General features: G+C 37.3%; 1 protein-coding gene and 2 pseudogenes across 1 annotated transcript; all 3 read left to right on the top strand.

Annotated features, from left to right (window-relative positions):
• Positions 1-4,534: 4,534 nt before the first annotated feature.
• LOC110746244 (uncharacterized) lies at positions 4,535-6,808 on the top strand (annotated as a pseudogene).
• A 596-nt stretch (positions 6,809-7,404) lies between these two features.
• On the top strand, positions 7,405-9,916 carry LOC148296205 (uncharacterized). Its single transcript, XM_088249582.1, is given in 3 exon segments — positions 7,405-7,625; positions 8,504-9,537; positions 9,539-9,916. Coding segments are annotated over 2 exon segments (576 nt in total). The 5' UTR covers positions 7,405-7,625; positions 8,504-9,273; the 3' UTR covers positions 9,851-9,916.
• A 137-nt stretch (positions 9,917-10,053) lies between these two features.
• LOC148296206 (uncharacterized) lies at positions 10,054-13,240 on the top strand (annotated as a pseudogene).
• The last annotated feature ends 1,614 nt before the right edge of the window (positions 13,241-14,854 follow it).

Here is a 14,854-nt window from a genome sequence, read left to right on the forward strand (position 1 = left end):
TGAAAAGCTTCCTTTACACAGTTGAAGAAAGGATGTCTGAATCAATATAAAAGAAACGTCCTAAAAATGGCAGTCAATTGGTTTAGGTAATGATGCTCGATGAGCTTCTCAAATTTTTGATCAAGTTTAATCAAACTGTACGCGGCTGCTTTGACCACACAATGTATGGATTAATCACAAAATTATGTTGAATGTTCTTGCTAAGTTTTACTTAAAGATAAAATGGTGTGCTAATGAGGTCTAACCGAGTGGAAAAGGGCTCAGGTTTGAACTTTCATGACATCATAATTGTGTGTGTGAGAGAAATTTCCTTTACCTATAATTTAGACTATCAATTATACTTTTTGTTGACGCCAAAAAGTGGTTCTTTGACTTAGAGGGTCAACTTAGTAAATTTGTGTCTTCGGTAGACTTGATGCTTCGGTAGGCTGTGCGATCTGCAATAAAAGCAAGCGCACGGTAAGACCTAAGGCACCGGTGTGGTACCGGCCGAAGGCTCTCCGATGCTTAAGTAAGTTCGGGAATAGAAAGTTCAACTGACAGATCAATAGGCTTGTATGCCGTAAGTTCTGATTACCTCCATTTTGGGATAGTTGGCCTCCTTTTATAGCTCTTGGGAGGTGTGCATTTTGTTGATTATTTCGATGTGGGACTGTGGGCGTCGCTTGGGAGCGCGCCACGTGTCCCAGGAGAGGGCGTTGCCCTAATGGAGAGATCGGTAGGTAGGGTGCCGAGGGTACCTCTGACCAAGCCCAGTTTCCTCCACGTGTCTTGCTCTCATTGGCTGTTTAATTTGGGTGTAAACACTTTTTTTTTATAAAAACAAAAGGCAAGATGGTGCTTTATTTTTATTTTATGTAATAATTGACTGAATATTAAAGAGATTTAATTACAGAAGCAATGTGCAAGTTCTCCACTAAACCGAGGAGTAGGGCTTTTTAATCATTGCTTTCCACTACATCTTGGCTTTGTGTCCTTTGTACTCTTGATTTCCACTACATCTCAACTCCATTTACGGTTTGTGTCCTTTGTATTCTTGATTGTTATAGATCTAATAAAATTCTATCGTATTTTAATAAATAAATAAAAACTCTCCCAAATGCTTGACAGATTCTTAATGCTCTCACTATTTTCAAAAATATATGAGTGCTAAATACATAAAATACATTTTTGTAGTTGGGTTCGCTTTTTAGATTTTGCATGCAATTATATCTTATATAATTTCTTAACTTCATATTGCAATCGGGTCCAAATCATCATTCCGTTTGTTTTTGTTAATTAACAGAGTGATCACTTGAAATGCCATAGTTCAAAAATGATTCTCTTTTGGTCCTTATAATTTCAATTTCAGCAGACAGACCCCTGTTACTTATTAATATTTAATTTTCTTTATTCATTCAGAAATTAAACATCAAAATCAAAACCAAGATTTTAAACAATTGATTAAAAAAAGAAAATTAAATATTAATTGTCCAACGTACCACACCTAATTAAAAAATTCCCCTTAAACTGCTATATTTCCCGAGTTACTCATCCCTGCGAGAATGATAAGATGATGATGGTGATTTTGACTGGATTTTCTCGGGGTGTTCTCCGAACAAGTCAAGTTTGCAGCTGCAGAGCCTCCTTCTTCATCGGACACCTGCGGAGACGGCATAGCAACTGACAAAACTGCCCGTGTTTTCGTGCTTGAGATCTCTTGCAATGTGTAGACTAGATAGATTAATGAAGGGACGTTCGGTAAAAGAGGCTATCAAAAGGCCAATTGTATTAGTATTGTTTCTGTAGACTACTTTAGGAGGTTGTTGATATATGAATGTCGTCCATTTGTGTTTTATAGTGAGATGAAAATGGGACATTGATGGGCACGGAATTGAAATGTCAAGTTTCATCAAATTATAATTAGGAAAATTAGGTATTAGACATAACAATCTTTACTAATTAGGATTTGAGATATAGAGTATTTCTGTTTGGGTTTTAATACCTATGAATCAAATTTTATTTTGGATATGCCCAAAGAGGAGGCCCAACGAATTTGGGCTTGTCTAAATTTTAAAGGTAAAATACAATGACAGGACCCGCCCCGAATTTCCACATGACCCCTATCCCGAATTTCTTCGGGACCCGGGACGAATCCTGTGAAAATTCTGGGCAGGTCCTGCCTGTCATACAATTTTACTGTTTTGTTTAAAACCAGATCTTAGCCCCTCTCTCTCTCCTCTTCCTTATTCACTCCATTGACAACGATGCCCTCTCTCTCATCTTCCTTCTTCGCTCTATCGACGACGCGACGATGCCCTCTCTCTCTGCTCGTCCTTCACTCAATCAACTACGACAACGCCCGCTTTCTCTCCTCTTCCTTATTTGCTCCATCGACGACGACACCCTCTCTCTCATCTTCCTTCTTCTCACACGAAGCTCTGTTTTTTATCTGGTGAGGTATGTGTTTTCTAGATTAGACTCTTATTTCAATTTTGTAGTTATGTTTTGGTTTGAGAAGTTGATTTTGAAGTATTTTATGTAGATTTTGTTCTCATTTTGCCTTTTGTGATAAGATTTGAGTTTGGAGTTGCTTTTTTGTTAGTGATTAACAATAGTTTTGTTATTTGGGCTAACTATGGTTTCATTTTATTTGGATGATCAGCTATACTTATAATTTTGTAGTCTGCAAATTTGTTATTAGATCAACATGGAGGTTTTGTGAAAGAGCTTGATAATAAGAAAGAAACAAAAATTGATTTGGGTTTGGTGGAGTGTCAATGAAGCAACACACTATGTCGTATGTTCTATATATTTTGTTTTAATTTCCTTGGATAAATTTTGCTTAGTTTGGCACCCAATCAATTTCACTATGGAAGAAACCAAACAAACAAGAACGTGGATTGAAAGGGGATTTGGATGAATGAATGGTATTGGCATCACCAGATTTTGTGGATTGAAAGGGGATTTGGATTTTTTTTCGGAAAAAAAAAGTGTCCTTTGGAGATTCGATTAACACTTCATTAGCTGAAGTTTAAAGTCATAATTCTACATTTGCCAGTGGGTGTTTACCTCAGTAGTTGAGGTCTTTGTTTGCAATCCCCATGACATCAGTTCGAATCCCATTGTGGGTGTGCCCTTCCCTTAGAATAGAATTCCCCCTCCCCCTCCCCTTTGAATAGAATATCGATGGAATAAAAAAAGAGTCATAATTCAACGAACTCCATGGCATCAATTTGAATCCCATTGTGTGGGTGCCCCCTCCCATTAGAATAGAATATCGATCGAATAAAAAAAAAAGGGTCATAATTCTATATTTAATTCCAGCTATTAGAATCTTCATGTCATAGTGGGGCCATAGATTTCTTCCTAGTTATTATTTTTTGTTTTTCATCATAGTTAGAAAGGGGGAGGGGGAGGATAAATATTTTTATGTTCAGGTACACCAATTGTCTGGCGGTGGCGGAGCAAGGATTCTTAGCATGGAGGGGCCAAAATTTCAAAGTCACTTCCACATAGGTTTTTCATCTTCAATTGAGAGGGTCAACACAAATCTAATTGCAGTAATGGTATTGCTATATCATATATTTTATAATATATTACAATAGATTGAAAATTAAATGGGTGCCCAGGGCCATGACAGGCCTTGCTATAGCTCAGCCCCAAATGTGTGGTGTACCATCCAATACACATAAGACATATGAAAATATTTCATAAAAATAAAATATTTTTACATGTCCCATTTGTATTTTATGATACACCATTTTCATATATATGCTTTTCTTTTTTTAATATATGTTCAAAAAATCCGTAGGCAGTAGGTGGGCGGCAGGCATGGGCCTAGAGCAGAGAGGAGTAATCGAGGCCTAGGCACCCCTTTTATAAATAATTATTTTGTATTATAAATTATAAATTTATACCAAAATCAGGCAAAATAATAAGATATGTAAAAGAAGACTTTAATATTTTCCAACCTTGATATTATCTAACTTTTATTTTTGTATTTTCAGTAACCTTCATATTTTTTTAAAAACTGCTATAAAAAAAAGTAAAAATAGGCCCATTTTAATACAATGTTTAAGGCCATTTTACAAAACCCAACCCGTTAATTATATTAAAAATTAGGTCAGATATCTCTTCTTCCCTAGCGTCGCCTTCTCCTTCCTCTCTGTGTTTCGATTTCATCTCTCTGTCTCTCCGTCTTTCTTCCTAACAAGCAGCGGATCTTGCGCGCTTCAACCTACCTTCGTCCGCTCCTCAACTGCAAAACGCCCACCCAGACCCGGCTAGAACCGGCTAGACCCGCCTAGGCGGCCTAGGCGGGCGCCCAGGCTCCGCCTAACTCCCTGGCGCCTACCCCTAATGATTAGGATGAAATGACGGCGCCGCCTAACTCCCTGCGCGCTTCAATCGCCCTTCGTCCGCCTAAACCAGCCTAGACCCGCCTAGGCCGCCTAGGCGAGCGCCCAGGCACCGCCTAACTCCCATGGGAATTGGTTGCATGGACAACATATATGGAAGTGTGGAGAGTTTTGACTCACAGCTTTTCCGAACTAAAGAATGTAGAGCCATGCTGTTACGTCCCCGCAATAGGACAGAATATCTCTTGGACAACCTCAAACTGAAATTTGATGATTGCGAACCCACGCGGTACTTTACGTGGTCTAATCCACATTGCAGAAATTTTTGGAGCAGTCTGGTTTTTAGTTATTACCAAACGGTTCGTTGTCGTCGTTGTAAGCGTCTAATGGACACGGACACCACCCTTCCAGTGTCTGTTGCTGAAGATGGTGAGGTCTTTGTAAAAGGTCCAGCCAGATTTATAATTAGTGATGATTTACAAGTGATGCCCCCATTTACTTCTACAAGCTCTTCTTTAGTTAAGAACCTTGGATTCACGGGATGGAATAGTATTGAGGAGTTGACAGTCAATGTAGGAGTTGATGAGGTAAATGATCTGTTATACCACCGAAGTTAATTTTCTAGTAAGAAATGAAATGCTAGTTTCTGATGATCTTTTCACTTTCTTCAGGTTTTGAAGTTGCTTACGTGCTCGTTAGTATCAAAGATGCCTTCCACTGAAACTCTGCTGAAACATGCACCCCTCCCAGAATTGAGCCATGAAAATGTTGACCAAGAAATATATGTTGAATCTCAAATGAAAGGAGACACCACGAATGAGGAAGAAGAAAAGATTTCTATTAGGAGTTTGTTAATTTACTCTTCAGTTTCTTGACTCTTCCACTCGGGTTTATTGTGAAACAGATGCAGGATAACTCTACGAAAGGATGCAATGGTCAGTTGTACAAAAGTGTCCTGGATCTTGATGAGCAATGCTTGAAGTCAAATAACAATAAGAAAATGCTAGTGAGTCCCAAGCTTCTCCCTGGATTTGGCTATAAGAAAGAACCATCCTTTGGGAATAGAGGAAGCCTCGTATCGGCTGGCTGTTGATACCAGCCTTATCCACTCTAATAAACAAGTGAAATCAGTTGAATTCATAGACCCAAAATCCCACCATAACAAAGATGATAACGCTCTTGGATTTTTGAAAGGACCGGCGATGTTCATGACAACCGACAGTCTCAACGTAAGTCCGATCTCTGCAATTCTTGGCCTGTCAATTTTATGCGAATTGAATGTACCTGTCACTGACATTGAGGTACAAGTTGCTGAAGTGGGGGAGAAGGAGGTGAGTTATATATATCATTTATGTTTATCATTTGTAATTTACCTAAAACTACTCTGGTTGAATCCTTAGCTGTGAGTTTCTATTTTGTTTGAAATTTTAGGCTGTTGGTTTATTATGAATATTCAATAAAGTGTTGCTGCTTGACCATGGTTGTTATTCAACATGGTTAAAGCCCAAGTAACTAGCATGTGTTGAAAATGGTTGATCTATTTGTTATAGTTATATAATCTCTTTCATATGTTTATCAATCTTGTTTCTTACTGCATGCACTCCGTCTTTTGGTGGCTTCTTTTGTTTGACTCTGCTCTAACCAGTGTCTTCCTTAGGAAGCCAAATCGAGGATTTGGATGCCTTAGTTTTCTAATAAGAAGAGGATGTATTTTGTGTTGCAGATTAATTAATTTTCTACTTTATGTATTGTTCTCTGCACTATTGTATGTTTTGTGTTATACAACTTGAAACGCTTATGATTGTTGGATTGCTGTGAGATATTGCTTTGTATCTGTGTGCCCTGTCTTGGTTTCATCTTGCTTCGTATCTAACTGTGTTACTGGGGGAAAAATATACCATTAAAATTCTGGCAATCAGGAGGTACAAACAGTGATTAGTTCCTCTATTGAAATCCAGCTTCTAAACTCATATATATGATTCTAGCCCATTTTTACAAAAAGGTTATCGGAGTCTGGGATTCACCCTTCTTAGTATCTTACCATCGCCTCATCTGCCGCCAATGCTGAGGCTGAAGCAGCCCTTCTTGGCTGTCGTCTGGCTATACTGAGAGAAACCTCCACCATCTTCAGATCGAATTTGATTCGAGTGTTTTGGTCCTATGGATTCAGGAGAACTTTCGCAGCAGTATGTGGGAATTATTCCCAACTCTTATAGAATCAAGGAAGTATGCAGAGCCTTTAGTTCTATGTTTGTACTTTCTTAGGTCAGTGCTAGGGATATTACTCACCTGTTCAATTGCTAGTGGAGGTGGAAGTTTCTTTATTCTGAAATTTTAATGAAATTTTGCTACACGGTTGATTTGATGCATCTTATGTAGGCTCTTTGCTTTCTTCTTCTTCTTGGAATTGTATTATTCTTATTTATGATTTGATCAACCTCATCGCTTGTTGTAGTAGTCTCAGTTAGCATTTAAATGCTACAATCTTTTTAGAAAACTAAGTGGAGGCCTATCCAATTTATTTGTTTTAAAAAAAAAACAACAACTGAGTATCGCCGCTCGGCTATACTATTTTGAAAAATACCCGAGAGTTTAGCCGCCCGGCTATACTATTTAGTAAAAAAATAAAAAAGAGTATAGCCGCGCGGCACTACTATTTCTTGAAATTATATTATTTTTATTCAATAATATGTGAAAATTCTGTATATAACACGTGAATTTTGTGTGTATTCTTGAAAATTTTGTAAAAGACATGTTTATTAAATATGAAAAATACATACGTACATGTATAATACGAGTAATAAACGTGAAAATGCTAAATTCTTTATATGGGTAATTGCTATGGCAAAGTTAAAAAATTAAAGAAAAATTAGGTATTAGACATAACAATCTTTACTAATTAGGATTTGAGATATAGAGTATTTTTTGTTTGGGTTTTAATACCTATGAATCAAATTTTATTTTTGATATGCCCAAAGAGGAGAACCAACGAATGTGGCCTTGTCTAAATTATAAAGGTAAAATACAATTTTACCCTTTTCTTTAAAACTAGATCTCAGCCCCTCTCTCACTCCTCTTCCTTATTCACTCCATTAATGACAACGCCTTCCTTCTTTGCTCCATCGACGATGCGACGATGCCCTCTCTCTCTGCTCCTCCTTCTTTGCTCAATCAACTACGACGACGCCCGCTCTCTCTCCTCTTCCTTATTTGCTCCATCGACGATGACACCCTCTCTCTCATCTTCCTTCTTCTCACACAAAGCCCTGTTTTTCATCTGGTGAGGTATGTGTTTTCTAGATTAGATTCTTATTTCAATTTTTTAGTTATGTTTTGGTTTGAGAAGTTGATTTTGAAGTATTTGATGTAGATTTTGTTCTCATTTTGCCTTTTGTGATATAAGATTTGAGTTTGGAGGTGCTTTTTTGTTAGTGATTAACAATTGTTTTGTTATCTGGGCTGACTATGGTTTCATTATATTTGGATGATCAGCTACACTTATAATTTTGTAGCCTGTAAATTTGTTATTAGATCGACATGGAGGTTTTGTGAAAGAGCTTGATAATAAGAAAGAAACAAAAACTGATTTGGGTTTGGTGGAGTGTAAATGAAGCAACACTATGTCATATGTTCTATATATTTTGTTTTAATTTCCTTACTTGGATAAATTTTGCTTAGTTTGGCACCCAATCAATTTCATTGTGGAAGAAACCAAACAAACAAGAACAAGGATTGAAAGAGGATTTGGATGAATGAATGGTATTGGCATCACCAGATTTTTGTGTTATTTCTACCAATTTATTAAATTTTATTTTGCAGTGGTTATGGTAGTGTCTTAATGTTTCCTTAAAAGTTTTGTTATAAAATAATAACTGCATTGTAGTTTTTGCTTTTTATTGGGGATTTTTTTTTTTTTTTTATTTATAACTTTTTGGTGCAATTATCCTAAGGTAAGTCTTAAAAGTTAACATATCTTTGGTCTAAAAATGTCTGGATTTTTAGAAATTTTATTGTCTATGGCAGAATTATGATATTTTAATGGAATTGTGCTTCATCATTGACCTGATGCCTCTTATGTAGGCTATTTGCTTTTTTCTCTTCTCAGAATTGTATTATTCTTATTTATGAATGCTATTCTTAGTTAAAGAGATTGGAATCTTCAGGTGACGATGAAGCGGGATGTTTCTTCCTAGTCAAGTAATGAATGCTTCCCTTTTCAAAAGTTAAGGATGGATGGAGGGTCATAACAAGCACCTCATCTCAAGTGATCCTCCCTTTGACATCATTCCAAACTCATGATCTTTTTCTACATATATTACTTTATGCAGCCCTTTCTTTAAGTCTTTGTGTTTTCTTTAGCTTCATCCTTTTCTTCAGCAGTTTTCCCCTAAAAGGTTTGAACTTTGAATTCCATGTCTTTTTTTTTCTTTTCTAAATGTACTTATGATGTCGAGCTGTTTGGCATTTTCCATTATAATTTTCCATTAATTTCTTGCATACTGAAAGAGCTCTTTTCCTTTCCTGCACAGGAGAACCTGTCGATCAATGCCTAATTTTATTTTCCCACTAGTTATATTAATTTCACTTTAATTAGAAGATAGATTAATATAAAACAGAAATGGAAAAGCAGACCTGCAAATTTACTGAGAAAGACTGGTGAATTTCATGAAGCTTTCCCAAAACTTTATTCATTCAAAATCTCCTCATGGACTACGTAACTTAGGATCAGACTAGCCATGTTGATAAAAATGTTGGTCGCTGGTTTTAGATTTCAATTATATACTTGTTTATCTGCTGAATCTCTGACCTGTTTTCCAAGCTATTAATTCTGCAAAATTTTGTCTCTCTTTTGCCATACTTGAATTATATTTTGAAGTCCTTTCATGTTTAAGCAGAAAAACAACTTACCGCTTTGTACTTTCTTACATTATAAATGGCTGATAAAACTGTGAAGAATATTATAAGCTTGCAGGCCGTGGTGGACAAGGGGAGCAACAAAATTATCTTCGTAGAGTCTGATAAAGATTTTATTGATGTTCTCTTGAGTTTCTTGACAATACCAATGATAACAATTGTCAGGCATGACACTAAACATTCAGTATCACGTTGCATGAATAATTTGTCTGCCAGTGTTTGGGGACTTTTCCAAACTGAAGCATGTAAAGAGATGTTGCTATGTCCCCACAATGGGGTTGAATTAATCTCGTTGTGAAAACATCAAACTGAAAATTGACAATGATGAGCAGACAAGGTACTTTCTGTGTGATAGTTGGCAATGCCACTTCGAAAATAAGTCAAGAAGTCATTACAAAGGTGTTCTGTGTCAATGTGGAAGATGCTTGAATCTGAAGTGCTCACTTTCGGTTTCATCCTGTGCTGAGCAAGGTGGGGGCATCTTTGTAAAAGAATCAACTAGTTTCATAATTACTGATGATTTACATGTCCCTGTTATCGGTGGGAAGCAATCCTGTATTTACAAAGCTTGGAGCCATGAATATAGGAGTTCATGAGGTTGAATGCTGTTTGCCAATTGTTTTATTTTTCTTTTAATGCAACTGTAGTGTTTGTGGTTTTGACCTCATGGTCTGTTTTTCCATGTTTTGAACTTTCTTCTGCGCTCATTAGTATCAAAGAAACCTCTGTCTGAAACTCTACTGAAGCTTGATCATGTACCAATTCCAAATCCGAATACCATGCACAGTGGCTTCTGCTGCTGCCTGCTAGACCAAAATCCTTTAAACAATGGAAGCCAAAGACTTCCCTTTGCATTGATCAGATGCTCAGTCAATGATAAGTGTATGATTCAACCATAGGACCATGCAAGCAGATAATTTCAAATTAATGAGGTGTTCATGAAGACATCACAAGCTCTTGCCTTTGATGCCTCCTTTGGAGATTCCATTAACACCTCTTTAGCTGGAAGTTGAAGTCAGAATGCTATGCTTAATTTCAGAGATTGGAATCTGCAGGTTGTGGTGAAGCTGGAGATTTCTTCCTAGTCAAGTAATGAATGCTTCCCTTTTCAAAAGCAACGAATGGAGGGTCATAACATGCACCCCCACTCAAGTGATCCTCCCTGTAATATCTCTCCAGACTCATGATCCTTTCCTACTTATATTACTTTCTGCAAGCCTTTCGATTAAGTCTTTGTGTTTTCATTAGCTTCATTATTTAGTTCGGCAGTTTTACCCGAAAAGGTTTGAACTTCGAATTTCATGTGTATTTCTTTTTTTCTAAATGTACTTATGATGCTGAGCTGTTTGGACTAATTATATGCAAAAATATTGATATGGGATTTAATGGTTTACTCTTTGTGCCATTACTATTTCTAGACATCATATTCTTTTTTTTTCTTTCTTAAAGTTCCATCTTTCTCACAACTCATCCCAACTAGGAGTCACGATTAGGCATTCAATGTTGCATTCAGGTGTCTTAAAGGTGTGGGCTTTATTTGGAAAAGGACCATTTTCATATATATGCTTGTCTTTTTCTAATATATGTTCGAAAAATGTGTAGGTTGTAGGTGGGCGGCAGGCGTGGTCTAGAGCCTAGAGGAGTAATTGGGGCCTCGACACCCTTTTAAAAAAAAAAAAAATTATTTTGTATTATAAATTATAAATTTGTACCAAAATCATGCAAAATAATAAGATATATAAAAGAAAACTTTAATATTTTCCAACCTTGATATTATCTAACTTTTATTTTTGTATTTTCAGTAACCTTGATATTTAAAAAAAACTGCAAAAAATAAAATAAAAATAGGCCCATTTTAATACAATGTTTAAGGTAATTTTACAAAACCCAACCCGTCAGTTATATTAAAAATTAGGTCATATATCTCTTCTTCACAAGCGTCGCCTTCTCCTTCCTCTCTGTGTTTCGATTTCATCTCTCTGTCTCTCCATCTTTCTTCCCAACAAGCAGCGGCTCATGCGCGCTTCAACCGACCTTCGTCCGCTCCTCAACGGCAAAACGCCCACCCAGACCCGCCTAGACCCGCCTAGGCCGCCTAGGTGGGCGCCCAGGCTCCGCATAACTCCCTGGCGCCTACCCCTAATGATTAGGGTGAAATGACGGCGCCGCCTAACTCCCTGCGCGCCTCAACCGCCCTTTGTCCTCCTAAACCCGCGTAGACCCGCCTAGGCCGCCTAGGCGGGCGCCCAGGCACCGCCTAACTCCCTTGGGAATTGGTTGCATGGACAACATATATGGAAGTGTGGAGAGTTTTGACTCACAGCTTTTCCGAACTGAAGAATGTAGAGCCATGCTGTTACGTCCCCGCAATAGGACAGAATATCTCTTGGACAACCTCAAACTGAAATTTGATGATTGCGAACCCACGCGGTACTTTACGCGTTCTAATCCACATTGCAGAAATTTTCGGAGCAGTCTTGTTTTTAGTTATTACCAAACGGCTCGTTGTAATCGTTGTAAGCGTCTAATGGACACGGAGGCCACCCTTCCAGTGTCTGGTGCTGAAGATGGTGAGGTCTTTGTAAAAGGTCCAGCCAGATTTATAATTAGTGATGATTTACAAGTGATGCCCCCATTTACTTCTACAAGCTTTTCTTTAGTTAAGAACCTCGGATTCACGGGATGGAATAGCATTGAGGAGTTGACAGTCAATGTAGGAGTTGATGAGGTAAATGATCTGTTATACCGCCAAAGTTAATTTTCTAGTAAGAAATGAAATGCTAGTTTCTCATGATCTTTTCACTTTCTTCAGGTTTTGAAGTTGCTTACGTGCTCGTTAGTATCAAAGATGCCTTCCACTGAACTCTGCTGAAGCATGCACCCCTCCCAGAATTGAGCAATGAAAATTTTGATCAAGAAATATATGTTGAATCTCGAATGAGGAAGAAGAAAAGATTTCTATTAAGCTCATAGTTAGCAAATCTGGGAAGACGGTTTATTATGCAGAAGCAGGGGAGGAGTTTGTTAATTTACTCTTCAGTTTCTTGACTCTTCCACTCGAGTTTATTGTGAAACAGATGCAGTGCAGGATAACTCTATGAAAAGATGCATTGGTCAGTTGTACAAAAGTGTCCAGGATCTTGATGAGGAATGCTTGAAGTCAAATAACCATAAGAAAATGCTAGTGAGTCCCAAGCTTCTCCCTGGATTTGGCTATAAGAAAGAACCATCCTTTGGGAATAGAGGAAGCCTCGTATCGGCTGGCTGTTGATACCAGCCTTATCCACTCTAATAAACAAGTGGAATCAGTTGAATTCATAGACCCCAAATCCCACCCTAAACCCTAACAAAGACGATAACGCTCTTAGATTTTTGAAAGGACCAGCGATGTTCATGATAACCGACATTCTCAACGTAAGTCCGATCTCTGCAATTCTTGGCCTGTCAATTTTATTCGAATTGAACGTACCTGTCACTGACATTGAGGTACAAGTTGCTCAAGTGGGCAAGAAGGAGGTGAGTTATATATATCGTTTATGTTTATCATTCGTAATTTATCTTAAACTACTCTAGTTAAATCCTTAGCTGTGAGTTTCTATTTTGTTTGAAATTTTAGGCAGTTGGTTTATGATGAATTTTCAATAAAATGTTGCTGCTTGACCACGGTTGTTATTCAACATGGTTAAAGCCCAAGTAGCTAGCATGTGTTGAAAGTGGTTGATCTATTTGTGACAGTTATATAATCTCTTTCATATGTGTTGATCAATCTTGTTTCTTACTGCAGGCACTCCGTCTTTTGGTGGCTTCTTTTGTTTGACTCTGCTCTAACCAGTGTCTTCCTTAGGAAGCCAAATCGAAGATTTGGATGCCTTAGTTTTCTAATATAAGAAGAGGATGTATTTTGTGTTGCAGATTAATTAATTTTCTACTTTATGTATTGTTCTCTGCACTATTGTATGTTTTGTGTTATACAACTTGAAACGCTTATGATTCCATGATTCCTGATTTCCTGGTGTTATGCAATTTTAATGTCTGATGGTTAACGTTTTGTTTCGATTTTTTCAGTAAACTTGTCTACGTTGATGATACTTTTTATTAGTTTTAAACAACTTCCACGTTTACTGTATCTCAAGAATGTCTAAAAAATGTGGAAAAGGAAGAACCGGTAGCAAACGGTATTTGAAAAGCTTTCCTTTACACAGTTGAAGAAAGGATGTCTGAATCAATATAAAAGAAACGTCCTAAAAATGGAAGTCAATTGATTTAGGTAATGATGCTCGATAAGCTTCTCAAAATTTTGAGTGGCATACTTACTGCCCTTTTTTCTGCAGTTATGTCTGCATATTTGGTAATAGAGACATTTAACGGAGCTCTCCCAGGTTGTCGGTTTAACAATTAACAAGAAACGTCCTAAAAATGGCTGTTGCCAAACCCAAAAATTCCTACCCAGAAATTCTGAACTCATTGCCGCCTCTGCCATTCTTTTTTTTCTTTCCTCTCTCCTTCTTGGGCTGGAGGAGAGTGGCATTATTTTTGGAACTCATTGATGGGGACCTGGAGTTGTTGTTTTGTTGGTCGATGCTCGCTTTAGAATCCTCAGAGACTCTTTTCTGGTCACCAATTGGAGGCTTCAGAAATAGGTGGCCGGTAGACATTTTCACCTTGGATTGGATACATTTTGTTAACTTCTGAGTCCTTTATAGAAAAATAATGGAATGGATGGGTCCTTGTGTGGAATTATTGTCTGCATATGCATGATGACTTTTTTAAAAGGGAGCTTTAGTAATATAACCAAAATAGGAGGTTGTTGGTATATGAATGTCAAGTTTAATCAAACTGTACGCGGCTGCTTTGACCACACAATGCATGGATTAATCACAAAATTATGTTGAATGTTCTTGCTAAGTTTTACTTAAAGGCAAAATGGTGTGCTAAAAGGGCTTAGGTTCGAACTTTCATGACATCATAATTGTGTGTGTGTTAGAAATTCTCTTCCCCTATAATTTAGACTATCAATTATACTTTTTTTTTTTAAAAAAAAAGGGAAGATGGTGCTTTATTTTTATTTTATGTAAAAATTGACTGAATATTAAAGAGATTTAATTACAGAAGCAATGTGCAAGTTCTCCACTAAACCGAGGAGTAGGGCCTTTTTAATCATTGCTTTCCACCACATCTTGGTTCCATTTATGGTTTGTGTCATTTGTACTCTTGATTTCCACTGCATCTCGACTCCATTTACGGTTTGTGCCCTTTGTACTCTTGATTTTTATAGATCTAATAAAATTCTATCGTATTTTAATAAATAAATAAAAACTCTCCCAAATGCTTAACAGATTCTTAATACTCTCAATATTTTCAAAAATATATGAGTGCTAAATACATAAAATACATTTTTGTAGTTGGGTTCGCTTTTTAGATTTTGCATGCAATTATATCTTATATAATTTCTTAACTTCATATTGCAATCGGTAGGCCTGGAAATAAAGCCTAGGCCCGATGGGCTAGCCCGAACCCGGCCCGATTTTTTGATGTGTGGGCTTACCCGGTCCGAAGTAATGGACGGGCTTAGCCCGGCCCGAAGGCTTAAATGTAGGGCT

This window comes from Prunus avium, chromosome 2, assembly GCF_965620075.1.
Source record: "Prunus avium chromosome 2, drPruAviu1.hap1.1, whole genome shotgun sequence".
Lineage (NCBI taxonomy): Eukaryota > Viridiplantae > Streptophyta > Magnoliopsida > Rosales > Rosaceae > Prunus > Prunus avium.